This window comes from Hemitrygon akajei, chromosome 9 (assembly GCF_048418815.1).
Source record: "Hemitrygon akajei chromosome 9, sHemAka1.3, whole genome shotgun sequence".
Lineage (NCBI taxonomy): Eukaryota > Metazoa > Chordata > Chondrichthyes > Myliobatiformes > Dasyatidae > Hemitrygon > Hemitrygon akajei.
The window spans coordinates 140,120,650-140,143,990 of record NC_133132.1 but is presented as its reverse complement, the minus strand read 5'-3'; the positions used below and the strand labels follow the sequence as shown (position 1 = coordinate 140,143,990).

At 39.3% G+C, this 23,341-nt stretch overlaps 1 protein-coding gene across 2 annotated transcripts in view; it reads right to left on the bottom strand.

Annotated features, from left to right (window-relative positions):
* The window catches only part of LOC140733582 (exostosin-1-like), a 453,577-nt gene extending 432,332 nt beyond the window's left edge, over positions 1 to 21,245 (bottom strand). Inside the window, exons 1-3 of one of the 2 annotated variants that reach the window (XM_073057124.1) lie at positions 21,130 to 21,245; positions 19,551 to 20,286; positions 17,736 to 18,749 (exon numbers count right to left, since the gene is read on the bottom strand). In XM_073057124.1, coding sequence (XP_072913225.1) covers positions 17,736 to 18,730 — 995 coding nt within the window. In that variant the 5' untranslated portion in view covers positions 18,731 to 18,749; positions 19,551 to 20,286; positions 21,130 to 21,245. Of the gene's footprint in view, positions 1 to 17,735; positions 18,750 to 19,550; positions 20,513 to 21,129 lie in introns of those variants that run through there. The other variant, XM_073057122.1, reaches the window with a different exon arrangement.
* Positions 21,246 to 23,341: the final 2,096 nt, after the last annotated feature.

The following is a 23,341-nucleotide window of genomic DNA, read 5'->3' as shown; positions in this document are numbered from 1 at the left end:
GAGCATGTTGGGTAGACAAAAGTATATGGACTGCACAGGGAAGTGGGAAAAAAAGCCAAGTTGCAGTTTCAAAAAGAGCACTAATCTGCATGCTGTTGATGAATAATCTGATGAGAGAGAATACTTCAGACAGCAGACAGGGGTCATGAAAATGGAGATAGGTGAATCAGCGCCAGAGGACCCGAGGCCATGGCAGGACAAGCTACTGCATGGGATGTACCTCTGCCAGATATCAGAGGTAGCTGACCATAAGGAAGTCCTATCAATGGCTGGAATTGGTCGGGTTGAGGCACAGCACAGAGGCGCTGCTCATGGCTGCACAGGAGCAGAGTACAAGAGCAATCAAAACGGGTGTGTAACACCAGACAAAACCCAAGGTGTAGACTGTGCAAGGAATCCACTGAAACCATCCAGCACATGGTAGCAGGGTGCAAGATACAGGCAGGGACAGCATACATTAAATGGCACAACCAGGTTGCAGGAATTGTGTACAGGAACATCAGGGCTGAGTATGGATTGGACACTCCCAAGTCCAAATGGGAAACACCCAAGAAAGTAGTGGAGAATGACAGAGCTAAGATCCTGCGGAACTTCCAAATCCAGACTGATAAATGGATACTGGCCAACCAACCCGACATAGCGATACTGGACAAGGAACTGAAGTAGTAATATATTTGGCAATCCCAAATGACAGCAACATCAGGAAGAAAGAATGAGAAGCCGGAGAAATACCAGGGCATGAAAGAGCAGATAGAAAGGATGTGGAAGGTTAAAGCCAGAGTAATCACAATGGTGATAGGAGGACTTGGAGCTGTGACCCCTGGGCTGGGAGAGTGACCCCAACAAATCCTGAGAACAACATCTGAGATCTCAGTCCAGAAGAGTGCACTACGAGGAACAGCAAGGATACTGTGCTGAGCCATCAAGTTTGAAGGCCTCTGGTAGAGGACTCATGATTGAAGGGAAAGTACACATACGCATCACCCCTAAGGGGTTAGAAAAAAATTATATACAGTATATAATAATAATAGGAGTGTAGTGTATTCAATATTTCAGTAATATTTGAGTAATATTGTAAATATATTGCTTGATTAAGCATTCTTTGTTTACAGAATTCATTATGGACTGTACATAAGTAGTGGGATGCTTCATTATGCCACCGTCTCATATGTGAGAGCCTCACTAAAGGAAAACTAAGTACACTCGCATCCCAGCTCCCGTGATTTCTCTCCATTCATTTCTAAGTTACAAAACATAATACACATTTCCCTGTCTGATCCTAACCATCAAAAAATTGCACAAAATAAACAATTAATACTATAAACTCTAACAATGGCTAAGAATTTGGTCTTTTGCGAATGCAGTTGCAAGTCTTATACAAATTTCAAATCATCAACCCAAAATCAAGTCAGAGTAGGGATCCAACCTAATGGCATGAACATCAATTTCTTAACCTGGTAATTTTTCCCCTTTCCCTCTTCTCTCTTTTGCTATTCCCCCCCATTCTGATTCCCATCTCACCCCTTCTCTTCTCCTCACCTGCCCATCACCTCCCTCTGGTGCTCCTCCTCCTCCCCGTTTTTATGGTCTAACTGTCCTCTCCTATCAGATTCCTCCTTCTTCAGCCTCTCTCACCTATCACCTCCCAGCTTCTTACTTCACCACTCATCTACCTTCCCCCTCATTTGGTTTCACCTGCCAGTTTATACTCCTTCCCCTCCCTCCTCATTTCCAGTCCTGATGAAGGGTCTTGGTCCAAAACCAAACACCAACTATTTATTCCCCTCCATAGATATTGTGTTCCTCCTGCATTTTATGTGCTTAAGACTTACAGTATCTATAGAATCTCTTGAGTTTCAGCATCAGGAAATATTTGATCATGAATCTGGTTACAGCCTGAAAATCATCTACAATGCAATCTAAATTTGAAAGGATTATAAGGCAGCAAATAAAATAAATGTTTAATTACATCAGAAAGGGTTATTGTTACAAGAAAAAGGCATGACCATAATAAAAGCACAGAACTGTCAATTTGCCTAACGTTAATATATTAAAGTCCTGCAAAGATTTTCAGTACAGTCTGTCTCTGCATACCACACTGCAAAACAATTATCATGAAAAATGTACAGGCAACAGAATCAATTTCAATATTCACAAAAAGAAAATGAAAAACCTAAAATGTAAAACATCTGCTGTTCTGCACAATAATATAGAATTTCCACTAAGTATAATCAATTTTAATGATATAATAGATAGTGAACTGTCAAATACAACGAGAAAAGTATATCACAAATTCACAGAAATCTTCAGCACACAGATTGTTCGGCACATCACATCCAAGTTTTCTTCTTGAAAGAGCAGCTGCACTTAATCCCCATTTCCCATTAAGTCAGTAAAGTACCTAGGCAGTAACCTTTTAAAATTTACTGAAATAAAATGCATCACTTGAATCATTGAGAATCAAAAGACTTTATTATAAAGTACCCTCTTCTACCTTGAGATCTTTTACTAGATATTTTACATTTACAAACTCCAGTTACTGACCCACACTTAAAATTCAAGATTGTTTAATGTCTTTTCCAGTACATAAATGCAAAAGGAAAACAAAATAATTGTTACTCCAGATCTGCTGCAGCACAAAAGAAACACAGTAAGATAAAGAACACAATAATAAAAATACAATAAGTATAAATACATAGTTAATATACACAGATTGCTTATATTTCCATAAAATGACACTAGGCACAGGAGTGTCTGTACAGAAAGCAACTCAGACAGGAAATGATAAAGTAGTGGCGATGGGGTGGGGTATGGAAGGGTGGGTTAATGGGTGGAGGTGTTGAGCAGCCTTACCGCTTGGAGAAAGTACCTGTTTTTGAGTTTGGTGGTCCAGGTGTGAATGCTTGTAGCCTCCCAATACATAATTTGCTAATTGTCTATCTTCCAGAAAAAGCAGCATATTTATAAAGTAAAAACAGAAAATAACAGAAATATTCAACAGGTCGGGCCTCATCGATGTGAAAAGAAACAGGGCTAACAATTCCGGTTGAAGACCCTTTGTCAGAACTGGGGAGGAGACAAAATAAGCATATTAAATTGCAGGGAGGATTGTGAGGAGGGGTGGAGCGTGGAATGCCTCTAATAGGGTAAAAACCAAGGAGACAATGGGGACTAGCTGTTAACAAGGTTAACTGATCGATGAGTGAAAGAACAGTTAGAAAGTAAGAATATAGACATACAGTAGAATATGGGAACTGAAATACAGAGCAGGAAATCATTCCCACAGATAAAGCCTGACTGCTAAGTATATCTAGCATTTTCTATCTTACTTTAATTTCATTTAATTTATTTTCATATTTATAAAGTCCCTTTCAATCATCATATATCAAAGAGCATTTTACAGCCAATGGAGTACAAATCTTAGTAGATATTTTGGTAACACAAGAAACTTATCAGTAATGTTGTTTGAGAGATAAATAATGACCAGGATAGCAGGGATAACTCCTCAGTTCTTTTTGTTAAAGCTGCTTGAGTATTGTTTTCAACATCAAATTTGGGGAGCAAATAGGACCACAGATAATGTTCCATTCAAAAAAAGTGAAATTTACAATCAGAGGCCACAGTGTTCAACAATCTAGTGTGCAAATTCAACTCAATATTTCAGATTTCAGATCATGTGCTACCTTCTGAATCACACTACCACTTCTGAAGAAAATTGTCCTAACTCTTCTTACCATTCATCATAACTGATATCCCTCATTCAAGTAGATGTCCTCTGTACTGTAACACCTTTTGTTTCTGTATGGAATATTCTAAATGATGCCTGATCTAGAATAATTTTTTAAAACTTTGCATTCCTTCATTGACAAACCCAAATTACATTTAAAAGTAAAATAATTTTTTTAAGCTCTTCATTTCACCTTTTTTGAAAAGTGGAGATGAACCATAATAAAACACATTACATCCACAAATAAGATACAAACTTATCTGTAGCATTCCATCTAAGTACTGTACTAGACTGAATTGTTTGAAAAAATGTCATAATTCAAAGACCCCAAATGAATCAAAGCATCAGAATCTATTCTCTCCATTAATACTGTATTATTAAAAAGCCATATCAAAAACCATTGCGCGAAGTGGTCGAAAATTTCTTGGGAATTTTGCACAAAAACTAAAGAAGAAACTAATATAGACAAGATCAAAAAACATTACATTTGGCAACAATCTAGCAAAGCACCTTGCATTGCAAAGGAGACTTCCATTTGAAATTTTCATCACTATAATGAATAGAAACATAGAAACACAGAAAACCTACAGCACAATACAGGCCCTTCAGCCCACAAAGCTGTGCCGAACATGTCCCTACCTTAGAACTACCTAGGCTTTACCCATAGCCCTATATTTTTCTAAACTCCATGTAGCCATCCAGGAGTCTCTTAAAAGACCCTATCGTTTCCGCCTTCACCATTGCTGCCGGCAGCCCATTCCACACACTCACCACCTCTGCATAAAAAACTTACCCCTGGCACTTTGACAAAGTTCCACATGGAAGGTTAGTTAAGAAGGTTCAGTCGTTAGGTATTAATGCTGGAGTAATAAAATGGATTCAACAGTGGCTAGATGGGAGATGCCAGAGAGTAGTGGTGGATAATTGTTTATCAGGATGGAGGCCGGTGACTAGCGGGGTGCCTCAGGGATCTGTTTTGGGCCCAATGTTGTTTGTAATATACATAAATGATCTGGATGATGGGGTGGTAAATTGGATTAGTAAGTATGCTGATGATACTAAGGTAGGAGGTGTTGTGGATAATGAGATGGGTTTTCAAAGCTTGCAGGGAGATTTATGCCGGTTAGAAGAATGGGCTGAACGTTGGCAGATGGAGTTTAATGCTGAGAAGTGTGAGGTTCTACATTTTGGCAGGAATAATCCAAATAGAACATACAGGGTAAATGGTAGGGCATTGAGGAATGCAGTGGAACAGAGAGATCTAGGAATAACAGTGCATAGTTCCCTGAAGGTGGAGTCTCATGTAGGTAGGGTGGTGAAGAAGGCTTTTGGAACGCTGGCCTTTATAAATCAGAGCATTGAGTACAGAAGTTGGGATGTAATGTTAAAATTGTACAAGGCATTGGTAAGGCCAAATTTGGAATATTGTGTACAGTTCTGGTCACCGAATTATAGGAAAGATATCAATAAATTAGAGAGAGTGCAGAGACGATTTACTAGGATGTTACCTGGGTTTCAGCACTTAAGTTACAGAGAAAGGTTGAACAAGTTAGGTCTCTATTCATTGGAGCGTAGAAGGTTGAGGGGGGATTTGATCGAGGTATTTAAAATGTTGAGAGGGATAGATAGAGTTGACGTGAATAGGCTGTTTCCATTGAGAGTAGGGGAGATTCAAACGAGAGGACATGATTTGAGAGTTAGGGGGCAAAAGTTTAAGGGAAACACGAGGAGGTATTTCTTTACTCAGAGAGTGATAGCTGTGTGGAATGAGCTTCCTGTAGAAGTAGTAGAGGCCAGTTCAGTTGTGTCATTTAAGGTAAAATTGGATAGGTATATGGACAGGAAAGGAGTGGAGGGTTATGGGCTGAGTGCGGGTAGGTGGGACTAGGTGAGATTAAGAGTTCGGCACAGACTAGGAGGGCCGGAATGGCCTGTTTCCGTGCTGTGATTGTTATATGTTATATCTCCTTTGTACCCACCTCCAAGCACCTTAAAACTATGCCCTCTCGTGCTAGCTGTTTTGGCCCTGGGGAAAAAGGCTCCGACTATCCACACAAACAATGTCTCTCATTATCTTGTACTCCCAAAAATATCATGCCAACTTCTCCAAATGAGTTCACACCTTTCCGAGTTAACATAAATCCTGTCTCTTAGGATAGTTTCCAATCATTTATCTACTATTCATGAGTGTTTCCTGAATTATCCCTCCTTCTCTTTTTGAATAAGAGAGTAATAGTAGCCATCCCCCCTCCTTTCTGGCATCTTTCCTTTTGCAACAATGCAAAACTCACCATTAGAGTCACAACACTCTCCGAACTTTCTTCCTTATAGCATCCTGAGACAGATTCTGTCATACACTAGAGGCTTATTCCCCTCAATATGTGCCAGTACTCTAACAGTTTCCCCTGCATGATAGAAATATTCCAAAATATCCATATAACCCCCATATCCTGTGAAAAGTATTCATTTAGGATCTTGCTCATACTCCCTAGCTCCACACATAGATTTCCTTTTTGGTCCCTCAACACAAAACCAACCCTTCAGCCCACAATGCTCTGCCAACCTTTTAACCCAAGTTAATCATTCTAACACTTAGCTCCCACGTAGTCCTCCATTTTTCTTTCATGTATCTGCCTATCCAAGAAACTCTGAAATGTCATTAGTGTATCTATTCTACCACCATCCCTGGCAGCTCATTCCACACACCCACCACCCTATGTAAAAAAAACTTCATGAGACAACCCCACAACACTTTCTTCTAAATCACCTTAAAATTATTCTCTCTCACGTTAGCCATTTCTGCCCTGGGAAAAAAAAAGCTGCTGGCCATCTATAGACAATAGACAATAGGTGAAGAAGTAGACCATTCAGCCCTTCAAGCCTGCACCGCCATTCTGAGATCATGGCTGATCATCTACTATCAATACCTGGTTCCTGCCTTGTCCCCATATCCCTTGATTCCCCTATCCATAAGATACCCATCTAGCTCCTTCTTGAAAGCATCCAGAGAATTGACCTCCACTGCCTTCTGAGGCAGTGCATTCCATACCCCCACAACTCTCTGGGAGAAGAAGTTTTTCCTTAACTCTGTCCTAAATGGCCTACCCCTTATTCTCAAACCATGCCCTCTGGTACTGGACTCTCCCAGCATCTGGAACATATTTCCTGCCTCTGTCTTGTCCAATCCCTTAATAATCTTATATGTTGCAATCAGATCCCCTCTCAATCTCCTTAATTCCAGCGTGTACAAGCCCAGTCTCTCTAACCTCTCTGCGTAAGACAGTCCTGACATCCCAGGAATTAACCTTGTGAATCTACGGTGCACTTCCTCTACAGCCAGGATGTCCTTCCTTAACCCTGGAGACCAAAACTGTACACAATACTCCAGGTGTGGTCTCACCAGGGCCCTGTACAAATGCAAGAGGATTTCCTTGCTCTTGTACTTAATTTCCTTTGTAATAAAGGCCAACATTCCATTAGACTTCTTCACTGCCTGCTGCACTTGCTCATTCACCTTCAGTGACTGATGAACAAGGACTCCTAGATCTCTTTGTATTTCTCCCTTACCTCTCTACACCGTTCAGATAATAATCTGCCTTCCTGTTCTTTCTCCCAAAGTGGATAACCTCATACTTATTCACATTAAACGCCATCTGCCAAGTATCTGCCTACTCACCCAGCCTATCCAAGTCACCTTGAATTCTCCTAACATCCTCATCACATGTCACACTGCCACCCAGTTTAGTATCATCAGCAAACTTGCTGATGTTATTCTCAATGCCTTCATCTAAATCGTTGATGTAAATCGTAAACAGCTGTGGTCCCAATACCAAGCCCTGTGGCACCCCACTAGTCACCACCTGCCATTCTGAGAAACACCCATTCACCGTTACTCTTTGCTTTCTATCTGCCAACCAGTTTTCTATCCATGTCAATATCTTCCCCCCAATGCCATGAGCTCTGATTTTACCCACCAATCTCCTATGTGGGACCTTATCAAATGCCTTCTGAAAATCAAGGTACACTACATCCACTGGATCTCCCTTGTCTAACTTCCTGGTTCCATCCTCGAAAATCTCCAATAGATTAGTCAAGCTTGATTTGCCCTTGGTAAATCCATGATGGCTCAGCCCAATCCTATCACTGCTATCTAGATATGCCACTATTTCATCTTTAATAATGGACTCTAGCATCTTCCCCACTATTGATGTTAGGCTGACAGGATGATAGTTCTCTGTTTTCTCCCTCCCTCCTTTCTTAAAAAGTGGGATAACATTAGCCATTCTCCAATCCTCAGAAACTGATCCTGAATCTAAGGAACATTGGAAAATGATTATCCATGCATCCGCAATTTCCAGAGCCACCTCCTTTAGTACACTCGGATGCAGATCTACTATCTATGCCTCTTATCATCTTATACTCTTCTATCAAGTGACCCTTCATCCTTCTTCAATCCAAGCAGAAAAGCCTAGCTCACTCAACCTTTTCTTATTAGCCATACTTTCTAACCCAGGCAGCATCCTGATAAATCTCCTCTGCACCCACTTGAAAGATTCTACATCCTTCCTATAACAAGACAACCTGAACTGAACCCAAAGTGTGGTCTAATTAGAGTCTTATAGAGCTACAATGTGACCACATGGCTCTTGAACTCAGGCCAACACATCATATGCCTTCAACTTGCAAACTCTATCAACTTGCATGGCAACTTAGAAGGATCTATGGATGTGAACCCCAAGATCCCTCTGTTCCTCCACACTGCTAATAATCTTGCCATAACTCTATACATTGCCTTCAAGTTTGACCTTCCAAGTTCTATCACTAATAATTCAATCTCCAGATTGAATTCCATCTCCATTGACCTTCAGTGCTGGTATATTTTCTTTTGCATTCCATTGCAATTTATACTTAAAAAATACTTCTGTTTTTACATTTTTGAGTTCTCTATTTTTTTAAGAAAGTTTACATTGTTAAAACATTTGAATTTTCCAATTCAATTGAAAGCTGAAACAGGAATTATGTCACAAATATTATATAAAAAGCTTTAAAGTTTGTCTTCTCCTGCAAGTACATACTGATACATCGGTCTTAGTTTAATAACGTTATGGTTAGTTGATGGAACTTTTGCTTTAAGTACATATTTTACAGAAGGAAAAATAAATATTTTGACTTTTGCTACCTTTTCCCTATTAAAGTTTGAATCTAGTTTTGAAGTTGATAAAAAAAGTAAAATTTTCAAATGGATTTTTGTAACTGTGACATGATTTTTTTTGTGTTTTACAGAAGATTTTTCATGTTTCATTATTGTGATAAAGTGGATCCATAACTAATTCATGCAAATATCAAAAGTAACCCTTGTGGATAGGCGATCTGCATTTATGCTGCCTTTATATTAGTAATGTTATGTCTTAATGTCTAAACAAATCAGAAGACACAAGAAAATATTTGTATTAAGACTAATTTGAATTGTATAAAATTTTGGAACATAGAAACTATTTCACATCAAGTATATTTTCAAAATCAAAAAATTGAAAATGCTGGAAATACTCTGATCAGACCACGTCTGTAGGAAGAGAAAGGGTTAATGTTACAGTTTGAAGACACTTTACTATTCTAGAACATAGAACAGTACAGCACAGGAACAGGCCACTTAGCCCCCAGTGTTGAGCCAAATCAAAAACACTCTAACACCAATTCCTCCTACCTACACCATGTGCATATCCCTCCATCTTCCATGTGCCTATCCAAACATCTCGTAAATGCCTCTAATGTATTTGTTTCTAGCACCAACCAGGCATCCACAACCCTGAGTAAAAAAAACTTACCCCTCACATCCCCCCCTTAAATCTACCCCCTCTCACCCTCAATGCATGCCCTCTGGTATTAGACATTTCAGCCCCGGGAAACAGATACCACCTGTCCATTCGGTCTATGCCTCTCAATCTTGTAAACCTCTATCAGATCTCCACTCAGCCTCCAACACTCCAGAGGAAAAGAACCCAGATTTGTCCACCCTCTCGTGATAGCGCATGCCCTCTAAACCAGGCAGCATCCTGGTAAACCTCTTCTGCACCCTCTCCAAAGCCTCAACATCCTTCTTATAGTGGTATGACCAATTATACTATGATAATTATTCTTTGATAATAATAATTATTCTGTCAATGATAATTCTTTTTCTGTTCTCAATAGATGTGGCTTGATTTACTGAGCATTTCCAGTATTTTGTTTGCCTTTTAGATTTTCAGAATCTGCAGTCTTGACTTTCAGTACATTCATAATGGTTTTAGTGACCAGAGACTGTACAGATATGTTACTGGCCTATTGCTGTCGATAACATTTACTTTTACTTGAAATGATAAATGAGAAACACAGCGAGAAGTACCAATTATACTTGTTGTTTAGAGCCTCTATTTGTTGTAGCAGGTGATGGTAATTTAGCATTGCCTTTAGGATTGTAGTACTTCTTGTGACTGTTGATTTACAAATCATAATGATTTTACCTTAAATCTGTCATCGTCAAAATTTGCCTTCATAACTGCACATGAGAAATTGCATTAATGGCATATTTTGTGAAGAAATGACTGGGTGCTTTATGAATGGAAGTCTTCTCAAATTATTTGTCAACAACTTCACAGTAGTCCCTAAATACAACTATGCTTTAGATAATCCAAAGGTTGCAGCTAGAGTTAATAATCTGTGTTGGGAAAACTCTTTGGGAATTGGTGAAATTGCCAAGCAGATGCTACTTTATTGTTGACTGTTAGCCCAATTTAGTCTTGTTGTTGTTTGGAAGTATGAATCTATCCTCCTGGCATTAGCAAGACAATATACTGTACTTCTGAATTGAAGTCAAAACCCTATTACAATTGCAGAGCTGATCTTGGTAATGTTAAATTGTAGTCTTCACTAGGTAGGGTAAAAATTGCTAGGTAGAAAAATATTTAAAAGCCAAAATGTCAGGAGCCTACTGTACCTAACGTTTACCAAGAGGGCAACACACACAAAATGCTGGTGGAACAAGCAGGCCAGGCAGCATCTATAGGGAGAAGTACAGTCGACGTTTCCGGCCAAGACCCTTCGTCAGGACTAACTGAAAGAAGAGATAGTAAGAGATTTGAAAGGGGGAGGGGGAGATCCAAAATGATAGGAGAAGACAGGAGGGGGAAGGGATAAAGCTAAGAGCTGGAAAGTTGATTGGCAAAAGGGATACACAGCTTGAGAAGGAAAAGGACTAAGAGGAGTACACTTTGTCAATCACTTCTCATCTTAAATGTCTATATTGGTCGAATCATTCACATACTATCTTTTAAACACTAGGTTAATTCAAATCCCCGATTAGATTTCTAAGAATTGCTTAAACACATATGAATTGACAACCTGATATATGGATAAGAAACATTTAGAAGGTTATGGGCCAAATATAGGCACATGTGACTATCTTGGCGGGCATGAACCAGTTGGAGTGAGGGGCTACTTCAGTGCTTATTGATTCCAACTGACTGATTGAATTATTTTTATCATTTTGTTACTAGAAAGCATTTGCATCTCTTTGCAATGCAGTCAAGAGTGTTATAAGCACCAGCTATAAGTAGTATGTCATTAATTTGGAAGGGTACAGAAGAGACTTACAAGGATGTTTAGCAGAACTCAAGGGTTCAAACGGCTGGGACATTTTCCCTTGAAGTGTTACTGGCTGAAGGATCATCTATAGAGGTATATAAAATCATAATGAGAATAGATAAGATGGATGATCATACTCTAAATCCACATGGCAGGGGAATCTGAAACTAAAGGGCATTGATACAACATGAGATCATAAACATCTAAAAAGGACCCAAGGGTCCCAGTTGCACACAGAGAATGGCAAGTATATAGAAAGAGCTGCAAAGGAAGCTGTAGAGATGGATACATTTACTATGTTTAAAAGCCATTTGGACAGGTACATGGTTAGAAAAGACCAAAAGGGATATGGACCAAACAAAGGCAGATTGATATCTAGGTCAGAATCAATGAGTTGAGCTGGTGGGCCTGTTTCTCTGCTACATTATACCATCACTATGACTGTAACAACATAAGCTTTAGAATTAATAACATATAACAGAAACAAAAGACAGAATTTCACACTCAGTTTCCAAAAGTATTTCTTTTTAATCGTCACAGCATTTATTATTTGCAGTTTGAAAATCTCATAATTCAGGACACTTCCAGATAGCCAATTATGCTGCTAAACTAATCAATTACCTCATTTAATAAATAAGAATTGGCCAGGATTGTGAATCAGATTAATGCAAACATGTCCTTAAATATGCATCAAACTTAATTTACTTGCATAATAAAAGCAATAATATCAATGTTCACAGGACTTTGATAGGAGTAACCAAAGGGATATGTTGATTTGCAGATCAGTATCAAAAGCACTTTCAAATAGTTTATGCCAATGGTGTAAGTTAAACTGCATCGACTTCCAACCTCACAATAATTCTGGATCCAAGTATCAGATTTTAAATTGAAGTATTAACATTAGACAAAGTTATATTATTCCTGGAGCAAAGGTAAGGACAATAATCAAAACTTGCATCATTCAATTGAAAATATTTCCAAACATGTAGGTAGTAAATTTTATGAAGTTACTTCAAAGTTCAATACAGCATTCAGTTTCTCAAATTAAATTTATACTAATAAACCTTATAAAACTGTTTTATGATAAAGAATATGAAAGGGAATTGTCAGACAGCTAAGAACAAAAGGAAAGCAAGGAACAAAATTAATCAACTTGAAGATCAGCTTGTTCATCTAGCATGGAGACAAAAGAGACAGGGGAGAGCTTAAATGGATTTTTGCATCTTTATTTACTCAGCAGACTGTCACAAAGCCTATAGAATTGAGGCAAAACATGCACTGTACACAGATTACAGGAGGGGCCTGATAATGTGGTAAATTGGATCAGCAAATTTGCGGATGACACCAAGATTGGGGGCATAGTGGACAGTGAGGGAGGCATTCAAAGCTTGCAGAAGGATTTGGATGGGCTGGGAAAATGGGCTAAAAAAACTACAGATGGAATTTGATGCAGACAAGTGTGAGGCGTTACATTTTGGAAGGACAAATTAGTAGTACTTGCACAGGGAACAGTAGAACAGTGTAGTAGAAAAGAGGGACCTGGAATACAGGGTCGTAAAAAGAGAGCTTTTGGTACGTTGGCCTTCAAATGTCCAAGTATTGAGTATATGAGTTGGTATGTTGTGTTGAAGTTGTATAAGACAATAGTGGAACCTAATTTGGAGTATTGTGTGTTGCTCTGGTCAACTACCTATGGGGAAAAAAAACAATAAGAGTGAAAGAATACAGGTAAAGTTTATAAGGCTGTTGATTGGACAAGTTATAGGGAAAGCTTGAATAAGTTAGTACTTTATTCCCTAAAACATAGGAGAATGATGGGAGATTTGATACACATATACAAAATTATGAGGGGTTTAGACATGGTAAATGCAAGTTGACTTTTTCTACTCAGTTGGGTAGGAGTAACAACTAGAGGTCATAGGTTAAGAGTGAAAGGGGGAATATTTAACAGGAACCTGAGGGGGAACTTCTTCACTCAAAGGGTAGTGTGAATGTGGAATGAGTGGCCAGTGGAAGTGGTGGATGTGGGTTCGATCTCCACATTTAAGAGAAATTTGGATAAGTACATCGTTAAGAAAGGTATGGAGGGCTATGGTCCCAGGATGGGACTACGCAGAATAACAGTCTGACACAGCCTAGATGGGGTCAAGGGCCTGTATCTGTGCTGTAGTGTTACATTACTTTGTGACTAATGATTTCCAGAAATATTACAATGAGTGATATATCCATCAAGTAGTAACTATTGTTTTCATTGTGAATTAAAGTGCAAACTAGAGGCACAAGAAGCTAAACATGAAGAGAAAAATATAACAAAATATTAGTCAAAATTATAATGTAGTAAAATGATGGGACTTAAAAATATACATACTTGAAGAAAACCAAAGCATCCATTTCACAATAATAAACAGGATAGGTTAATCAGAAATTTTCCAATCACTTCCACGTTTAGTTAATGGGATTAAAGATTGAAATCGCAACTGTCATTCTATTATTTAACAATGGTGGGAAAAAAAACAGGTGGCTTCACTTCTGAAGAAATACTGAAAATCTGGGCAAGCTAATCAGAGTCAACATGAAGCTGTGAAGAGACATTAGGTCTAACTAATCTTGAATTCTTGAGAAGTTTGATGGCTATGGATAGAGGATTATCTGTGCATTCTAATCACACAGGTATCTAGAATACACTAGACAAAATTCAGTATAAATGATTATAAATCAATAATAAAATGTTCATAAACTTCATAAACCTTGTGACATGCCAGCCTCCAATATTTAGGTTTTTTTTAGGATGAGAGATGGAGACTCAGAATAAGAGTATTGTTTTCTAACTTACAGAATACACCACAAATGCAAATAACTTGGAAAAGCAATAGCAAGTCACATATCCAAGCTAGCAGATGAATTAGGAAACAGAAGTGGGACCTTAATTCCAATGTGAAATTAAATTGTGTGGGGCCCATACAAATGCACAATTCAATGCTAGATCCTTTTAAAAATAAATATATGCCCACAATTGCCAATGTGGTCAGCTCTCAATCCAATACTGAAATAAGGTTATTGCAAACATTTCCGATCTGCGCATGTTCCACCAAGTATTATTGGGTCTCCTGTTGCCTAATCAATAGTCCTTAAAGTCACCAGGGAAAAAGTAGTGTTTTTTTAAAATGTTAGTTTAGTACTGATGAACAGAACCAGAGTGCCCTCTCTAGCTCGATGAAATAGCAAAGATTTTTTTGCTGCCTACCCTTGCTTTCTCCCCCCCCCATCAGTCATCCAGCATTCATATAATGTAGCCCATTACAAAAGTTAAAATTACTTATAGTCAGCACATCAGCTGCAAGTCTCATCTAACTCAAACCCACAGTATGCTAAATCATGATAAAACATCAAGGGGAACTGTAGGGCATTCTTTATCCTGACACACCTTCATTGTGTTGTGCTTCATCTGATACACTTTAATAATGAACTTGGGTCTTATAGTATACATGGACAAGGAAATTAAAAATAGAATAGAACAAAATATGCTAGAAATGAGCAGCAGATATCAAGGGTTGGGTGGAGGGAGAAAGAGAGTAAATCTCAGCTCAGAATTAGAAAACATTAGAAATCAAGTACATTTTAAGTTGCAGAGGAAGGGTTGACGTGTCCATCATGGTGTGGAGCCCAAGAGTTCATTTGTAGTTTCAGCATATTCTGATTTTACTTCATATTTCCAGCATTGTGTTTTTCACAATGACAAAGGAAGAATCTGAGTTTGTGGGTGTGAAGTGTAGCAGGTGACAAGTGAGGAAATATGAGAAAATCCATCTCTGAAGAGAAATTGTGATGAAAGGAAACTCAGAAGAGACTGGGAGCTGTGACTGATATTTACATATTAATATCCTCTGTAATACACATGTAAAAAACAAAAAAGAGTAATTGAGCGCTTGCACGTGTTTTTGGATATGAAACTAAGGAAGTGATGCTTGAATAGTACATAGCCATGACAGATCTTATCTGGATATTTGGGCACCAACCTCAAGAAGTTTGAATGGTCTTGGAACTATAATTCAAGTGATGTATATGTGGTTTATATTTATTGGAATTCAATAGATTATGAAGTTGTCTTATTGGACAATTTTTAATGAGACAGATTTTCAAAAGGGAAAGCTGGGAAAATAAATGTCATAGTTGATCCAGAAAACAGATCGAAATGTTAAAAATTGGACCTAATCTGGCTAGAAATCAAATTAGAAATAATTCCCCTCCCACATAAAGTAGAAAAAAAATTTGAAATATTTATTTCATGCACTCACCTCTACCCTCTGCGTATTAAACACAGAGGAGAAACAATTTCTGTGATAGTTCTCATTTTCCACACACCACTTTATTTTGGTGTGAATGTCCTAACTACAACTGAAGGTCTAAAGTTAAAAGAAATTACAATATAACCTAGTAAAATGGTTCCAGGAGCTGAGTGGCCTCTGTGTTCCTATTAATAATAGCATTACTAATAGATTCCTTTACTTCAGTACTAATCAAATCCTCATATCCATTTATCTAATCAGAGTATTACTATAAATCGATCCAATGGTAAATGTTTAAACAAATGCAAGCTATTTTGTAATGAGCACACAGGTTAGTGATTTTCCACAGTCCTTCCAATAACACTTCCACACTAATGCCACAGAATAAGTACGAAACTTGGCTACCATGATTATTGAACATTTCAAGACCATAAGACTGCTAATCAGCTAAATAAGTTTAAAAGAGTGCAGAGAAAATTTACTAGGATATTGCCGGGACTGAAAGACCCGAGTTATGAGGAAAGATTGAATAGGACAGGACTTTATTACTTGGAATGTAGAAGACTGAGTGGAAATTTGATAGAGGTACACAGAACTAAGAGGGGTACAGATAGGGTAAATGCTTGCAGGCTTTGGCCACTGAAGTTGGGTGGAACTACAACTAGAAGTTACAGGTTAAGTGTGTAAGGTGAAAAGCTTAAGGGGAATATGAAGGGAAACTTCTTCACTCAGAGCTCACGAGAGCGTGGAATGAGCTACCAGAGAGCTGGTGCATGCAAGCTTGATTTCAATGTTTTAGAAAAGTTTGGCCAGATACATGGATGGTAAGGCTATAGAGAGCCAAGATCTCGATGCAGGTCAATGGAAGTAAGGCAGTTTTAATGGTTCCACAAGGATTAGATAGGTTGAAGGGCCTGTTTCTGTGCTGTACGTTCTATAACTCTCTGACTCAGGACTTTTCAAATAACCTGAAATTAAACAGCCATGGAAAACTGGGTTACATATCAGGTTACACGGTGGATATGTTCTTGAAGGCAAGTTGAAGCTATGTAACAAGTAATGATATCAATAGAAAATAGGGGTTTGGGATATGATACCAACATTTGATAAAATGATTTCAAATATGACTGTACAAAATAATGAAATTATTAGCCTTGATTAAAGATTTAACACTGGTTGTCATTGGCCATTGAGCTTGTTACTATTGACGAATCTCTGGACTGAAGAGAGCTATGCATGAGACAAAGGAGAGATATCAATTTCCATCTCCTCCAAAAGATGATGAGAGACACCACAAGATCCAAATGATTTGTGGTTGGCTCATTTGCCAACCACTATGCAACCGAGGGATGGATACATGGCTTGGCATGGCCAGCCTAATACCAGCCCTCCTGAGTACCTTCTCCACTGTAGTGTGATAATTCAACCTTACATGAGCACCAACAGAGACCATGACTTTATGGCATATTCCTGGCACAGCAGTGAAGGCAGGGATTCACAACTACAAAAATGTGAAACCAGGTACCATGTAAATTGAAGCATTACTCAAATTACACAGAGCACAATGCATAAATCAGTTTAAACACAAAATATGTAATCGGGCATCTGACTATACAACAGAGTAAGCAAGTTCTATAACAACAAAAGACAATTAACATAATGTAAATGATTAGAAATGCCAGTTACATCAGACATCACTACAACGATTGGATAATGATGCAGCTATTTCGTTAAGTATTTTAAACCACATTTATGAATTTACCTTGTTTTTAAGGAAATGTTGTCAAACATTAAATTGACATTTTTACTCTTGCATAATGTTGCAAGCAACTTTCAAAGTAACCACTTACGTACATTTCAGCAGAAGCTCACTTTTCAAAGCCGACTGAAAATGCATGCATCCATCACAAGAAACCATATATTATGAAATAATGATTGAAATTAATAAAATCATTACTCTTTGCACAAAGATTTATCAATTATGCCCAATATGAATGGCAGCATAGCATTTCAACGTGATCAATTGCATTACAATCCCATGTAAAAGAACCAGGTGCTGCATTATTTAAATGTTATATAACGAGTAAATGCAGATTACTTACTTTTCATATTCCTCATTGTCTTTATCACATCTGACATCTTTGTGTTTTTCCCAGTCCTTCCCATGTTTACAAGTGGTTAACAAAATAATATCTTCTCCATTATGTACATGATACAAGGCATTTCTGGTTTCTGAGCCAATGCCAGTTAGGTATCTTTTACCTTTAAAAACTAGTAAGTATTTTCTTGTGGGTGGCACATTGTTGTACATAAGCCAGCCCCTTTCGCCTCCCTTTTGAGCATGCTCTTTGGAAAACAAGGGAATGGATATATCGAAATTTGATCGGAAGTTATCCATACCGATACTGGCTTTAGCTAACATAGCTTGCCCGATATCAAATCCTAAATCTTCCGTATAATCAGGCCAGGTTCCTGAATAAAGATTGAATATAAGATGATTCCTCCCGTCATTCCACAATGGGAGACTCTGAATTTTAGCTTTTACATTATGAACATACTGAAATGAAAGCTGATCTCGATCCAAGGTATCAATGCCGAGAACAAACAAACATGCTTGTCTCGGATCTGATGTATAATACCTAGAATCCTCGATAGTCGTAAGGATTTTCTGGTAACTTTCAGAAATTTTCTCCCCCTTTTGAGGCGGGTAGATATACACTTTGAATCCGTTTCTTTGGCAGAGAGAGGAGTCGAAGCAGGTCTCCATCCTGCATTTTCGGTTCTTGTAAACGTTCGCTTTGATCTCCCTCTTCTGCCTTGGGGAAAGTCCAGGGTTGAGGCCAAGTTGGGCTGCCTCCTCTTCATCGCTTCGTCCGTCCTCGGAGCCGAAATAGCTATTCAGTGCGTTTATCCACACTGGCCAGAGGCGTCTGATTGGGACTGAACCCTGGTTTCCGAGATCGTGGCGAAAATGATCCGCAGGCAAGGATGAGGATAAATGCGAGGGCGATTGTCGGAACCGCGCTCCTCTCAGGTAGAAAAGCAGCAAAAGACAGACGCCGAATGACACTAGAAGATACCTTTTCTTGGCCTGCATGTGGGCAAGCGGGTGGCCGCTGGCATTTTGAGGAAAGCAAGTGAGGAAAGGAAAAAAAAACAATTTGCAATTGAGTCACTTACTTATCACAGACAAACACACAAACTGTCAATTCTATTACAACGCATCTCACATAAAAAAAGTTTAGTCTCAAAGGCAAACATTTCTAGATATCTGTGGGAAACTGTCAATTAAACGATAGCCGGCGTTCTGTGATTAACGTGGGGCCTGCGGCTGTGCGGCTCTGACTGAGACCGGGGCAGGAGCAGGTGGCTGGGGTTAAGGCCAGGACCATGACCGGGCTGTGGGTGGAGTGGGGTCCGGGAATGCAGCCGGTGATAGTGCGGGGCCGGGCCTCGCAGTGGAGGGTTTTGTACTAGGGCCGGGTGCCCCACTCTACAGCCGGTGCTGAAGCAGAGCCCGCTGTCGCCATGTTGAAGCGGTTGCCAAGGCGAGGAATGGCGTTTCATTTCCTGCTGCATCCACCCCTCAGCCCACATCGATTTCCCGTGGTGAAATATACCCCGACCGGCTCTGAGCAGCAGCCACAGCCGTTGCCTGGGCGCCCTGTCGCTTACACCAGCGAGCAGCCCGAGACGGATTACTCTCCCACTGCATGGATCCTCAGGAATAAATGAGCTTAATGTGCCCCAACTCGACCCCCGTGTGTCTTATCAACACAATAAACAAAACAGGGAAAACACGTTAAAAATGACACTATATAGATTCCCTATGGAAGCACAGACACCTTAAAATGTTCATTGCCATATCATTAACTTCAAGTACTACTTCGGTTATAACTTCACGTGTTACTGTGTACCTGGGTCTAGTCTGGGGGTTACGGTGGAGGAACCGGTCATCAGGAACAACTTTTTCCCTTCTTCATTCTTCCACTCTTTGAGATGTTGATAGTCATCCTGTGTGCGTTGTGGGCGTTTTATGGTCGTTTAAGTTGCTAGTGTCCTTTTTGCTAGCTGTCATGTGAAATAGTCAATATCGTTGATTTTATTTATTTTCAATTATTCATACCTATGCTCTCGTCGGTGGCGAAGCCAAGGTCACTATCCACACAGGAAACATTTTTTCCTCTCGCCCTCTGATCTAGCTGCAGACTTGTGAGAAATGAGAATTTCTTCATTCAGGTGAAAACCGCAAAATATTTGTTTCCAAAGTAAGAAACATTATTCACATTTTTAAAAAAATGCAAAGTTCCTCTTCTCAACCGTCAGTGATAAAAATCCTCATTTTATTAACAACACAGGTTGTGAGTACGTGGAAAGTCCTGCGAGCAGTACGTGGAATAAAATGATTGCTGCTTTTTTTCCCCCAAATCCAATGAAACTTCCAACTTTCAAAGCCAAGGTCGGTTTCCAACAACTCCTGTCATGCCTTTCGAGTAAGACTAAGCAGTCGAGCAAGTGTGCACAGTGTCTGAGAAAACCATCAGCGCAAAGAGCGACCCTGTTTCCCGGGGCTCCGGTGCATTCGAGCGTAGAAGATGCTGTTATGTTCACCGTCTCCCTCGGAATTCCTTCCTTTTCAGTCGCTTTCTTTCACTGAAACACAAGAGAGGAACCACATCCAGAAAATACTGCAGAGAGTGACTAGTTGAACCTCTGCGTGTAGAATTCCCCGGCTGGTTCTTATTTTTTTGCTGGTTTTAATTTTACTTGTCCAGGGTGAGAGCTGTGCAGTTGCTTTAGTGAGTGGATCTCGGTGCCACAGCTGTGCTGCGAGCTGAGCCTTCCCTTCCCTTCCCTTCCCTGCCCTTCTCCCCTCCCTCCTTGCACTGACTCTGGTCCCAGCTCCAGACCGTTTCTCTCAGCTCGTTCTAACCCAACTTGATAGCGGCAGTTCCGAGCTGCCCCCCTCCCTCTACCAGATTGGCTGATGTGGCACAGATTTTGTGAAACCTCTTGTTGTGATTCGAAAGAATTGACATCAATCACCGACACCAGTTCCCCCCCCCACCCGCGCGAGCCGCGCACGCGCAGCACGCATTCCAGGGATGGCTGTGGAGTGCAGTGGCGTCATTCCATCTCCGCCCCCGTACTCTCTACCTTTACGGTTTTAAAAGGAAAAAATATTCATTCGCTTGTCATTTCATCGCTTTCAGTGAAGTGACAGAATCCAAAGGCTAGCAATTAAGGGGCCATCTGCAACGATAGATACGGTTTGAGTAATTATAACAGTTTTGCTATCAGGTGTCGAACTAAATTAGTTCAACACAGATTCAGTAGAGATGTTAAGATGACAGAAAATTAGATGACAATATAAATTTGGAAGAGGTATCTCAAAAGTTATCCCTGATACTAACACAAATGCCAAATAGATTCAGCAGCATCTGCGAAGAGAGAACAAAGTTACCACACAAGGTGTTCTGATGAAAGTTTACTGACCTGAAGCATTAATGTCGTTTCTCCATCCATAAATACTGCCTAGTCTGCAGACGCTTCCCACTATTTTCAGATTTTGAGCTTATGAAGTACAGAGGCGATTTGTTTGGAGTTATGAGGGATCATAAAGGATTAGGATATGGTGAGAGTTGTAAAAATCTGGCTGATGAAAATCATTGCAAACAACGTAAGGTGCGATTTAAAGCGCCACATCTAGGAAACAAAAAGAGGCAAAGAACACACTTCAAGAATAGTACTGAAGTGACAAATACTGATTTGAAACCTTTGTATTGTGGTTAAACATACCAAGCGAGGCAAAGAAGCGACAATAAAACAGATATAAAGGGAACTTGCTGGAAACACTCAAAGGGCCATAAATCTTCAATAAACCTATTTGAGTGTAGAAATGCAAAAATTAAAGCATAAAAGTCAGCGGAGGCCACGATGAAGCTACAAATCACAGTGCCCTGTCAGACTGCAGCTTCAATATTACATCTAGTTCTGAACTCCAATAAACAAGAAATGCACCCAAACACTGCGTAGGAAAGAGAACAAGGCAACTGCAGAACGCTATTAATTTGTGTTCGCGATCTTGTGAAACCAAAGCAGGAAGTACATCCAGGAAGGAACGATGAAAAAAAAACAATTTGCGACAAGGTGTGTGCTTCGGTGCTATGTAGCCAATTATTAACTCTAAAGAATATGACATGCAATAATGTCGGAACTAAGTTTATGCATACAACAACTCACAAACAGCAATGAAACAACTAATTGGTTAATAGGTTTTGGTAAGTTTATTTGAACGTTTATGCAACTATTTTCCCTTCACTTTGTTGAATAAATCATTATTAAAGACGGGAAATAGTTATTGTTAACTTGAACTTGAAGTAGCAGAAATGATAAAAATCTGGTGATGATGACACCAGACCAAGTTGGGAAGTGGAACAGAAGGAACCGACTCAGGAATTATAATTAAAGTTTTATCGAATATATCTAGAGACAAAGATATGAGGATGGCAAGTTAATTTAGAAAAAAAACACGTGACGTATGGCCTGTAGGAGTGCAACGATCAACTCAGTTTATGAGTTGTATTCAAATATTTAAAACTGAAACAAAAATAAATGGAGTTAGATTCAATAATAATCAATAAAGAGCAGAAAACCGAAAGTGTGTTGTAACCGTCAAATTCGAGCAGACTGTGGTTAAAATACAGAGAACTCTTGCCAAACTGCGCCTCGAGAACGGTGTTTATTCTGGTTACATATTGAGAAACAGAGCAGACATTCAAGAACTGAAAGTACTGGAGAGAAGAACCACGAGATTGATTCCTACTTAAAAAAAAGATATGAGTCTTTGGTCAAGTGTAGAGAATCTCAGGGCTTTGGCCTGGACGAGGGATTCGAGCGAGGATTGATAGACCCTGTTAAAGAATCACAAAACCAAAGTATTGACTTAGGTTCAAACTAAGAAATTGCGAGGGCTAAGATTCTTCATTTAAAATGTGATCCATAAGATGGAATGAAATTACAAAAGGAATAAAGATTGTGAAATTATTTAATGTTTTGATTCGGGTGGGGACTTCCCTAGATTCCTGAAGATGGTCTGATTCTCTATGGTTATTTTAGGTGTCTGTGCGATATGGGCACTCAGCGTCTTCTCCTGTGTGGGTACGTTGAATGCAGAATAGTTATTTGTCACCAGAGCAAGTCCTGGGCAACTGTCAGGTTTGGATTTCCGTGACAAGCCGGAATTCCTTTGACCTGTGTTGGTTAGCTTTCATTGGTGCTCTCAGACTATTTCCCGACGTACAGCATGATGCTCAGCCATTCTCAGTACCATATGATCCATAAAATTACTTGGAAAAAGTACAGTTCTTAATTAATCTTACATCCCCTAATTACATACACGTCAGTTCGAAACCTTGACTGTCTTCCCATAAATGTGGCCTGATCAGCTGAGAATTTCCGGCATTTTCTGATCTTGTTTCAAATACGAATTGAACTCAGAAAAAAAAATAGATTCACTTAATATTCCAGTCAGGTCTGTCGAATTTTCCATACACTCACACAGGTATGTTCGTCTTTGATTCCAGTTGCAATTGACTTCCATATCTTCGAAGTAGATAAACAGAAAAAATCCAATAAATTTGTGAACATTTGTTGGACCCAATACCCGCATTGCTTCTGCAGGAACAGTATTGGAACCTGACTGGTA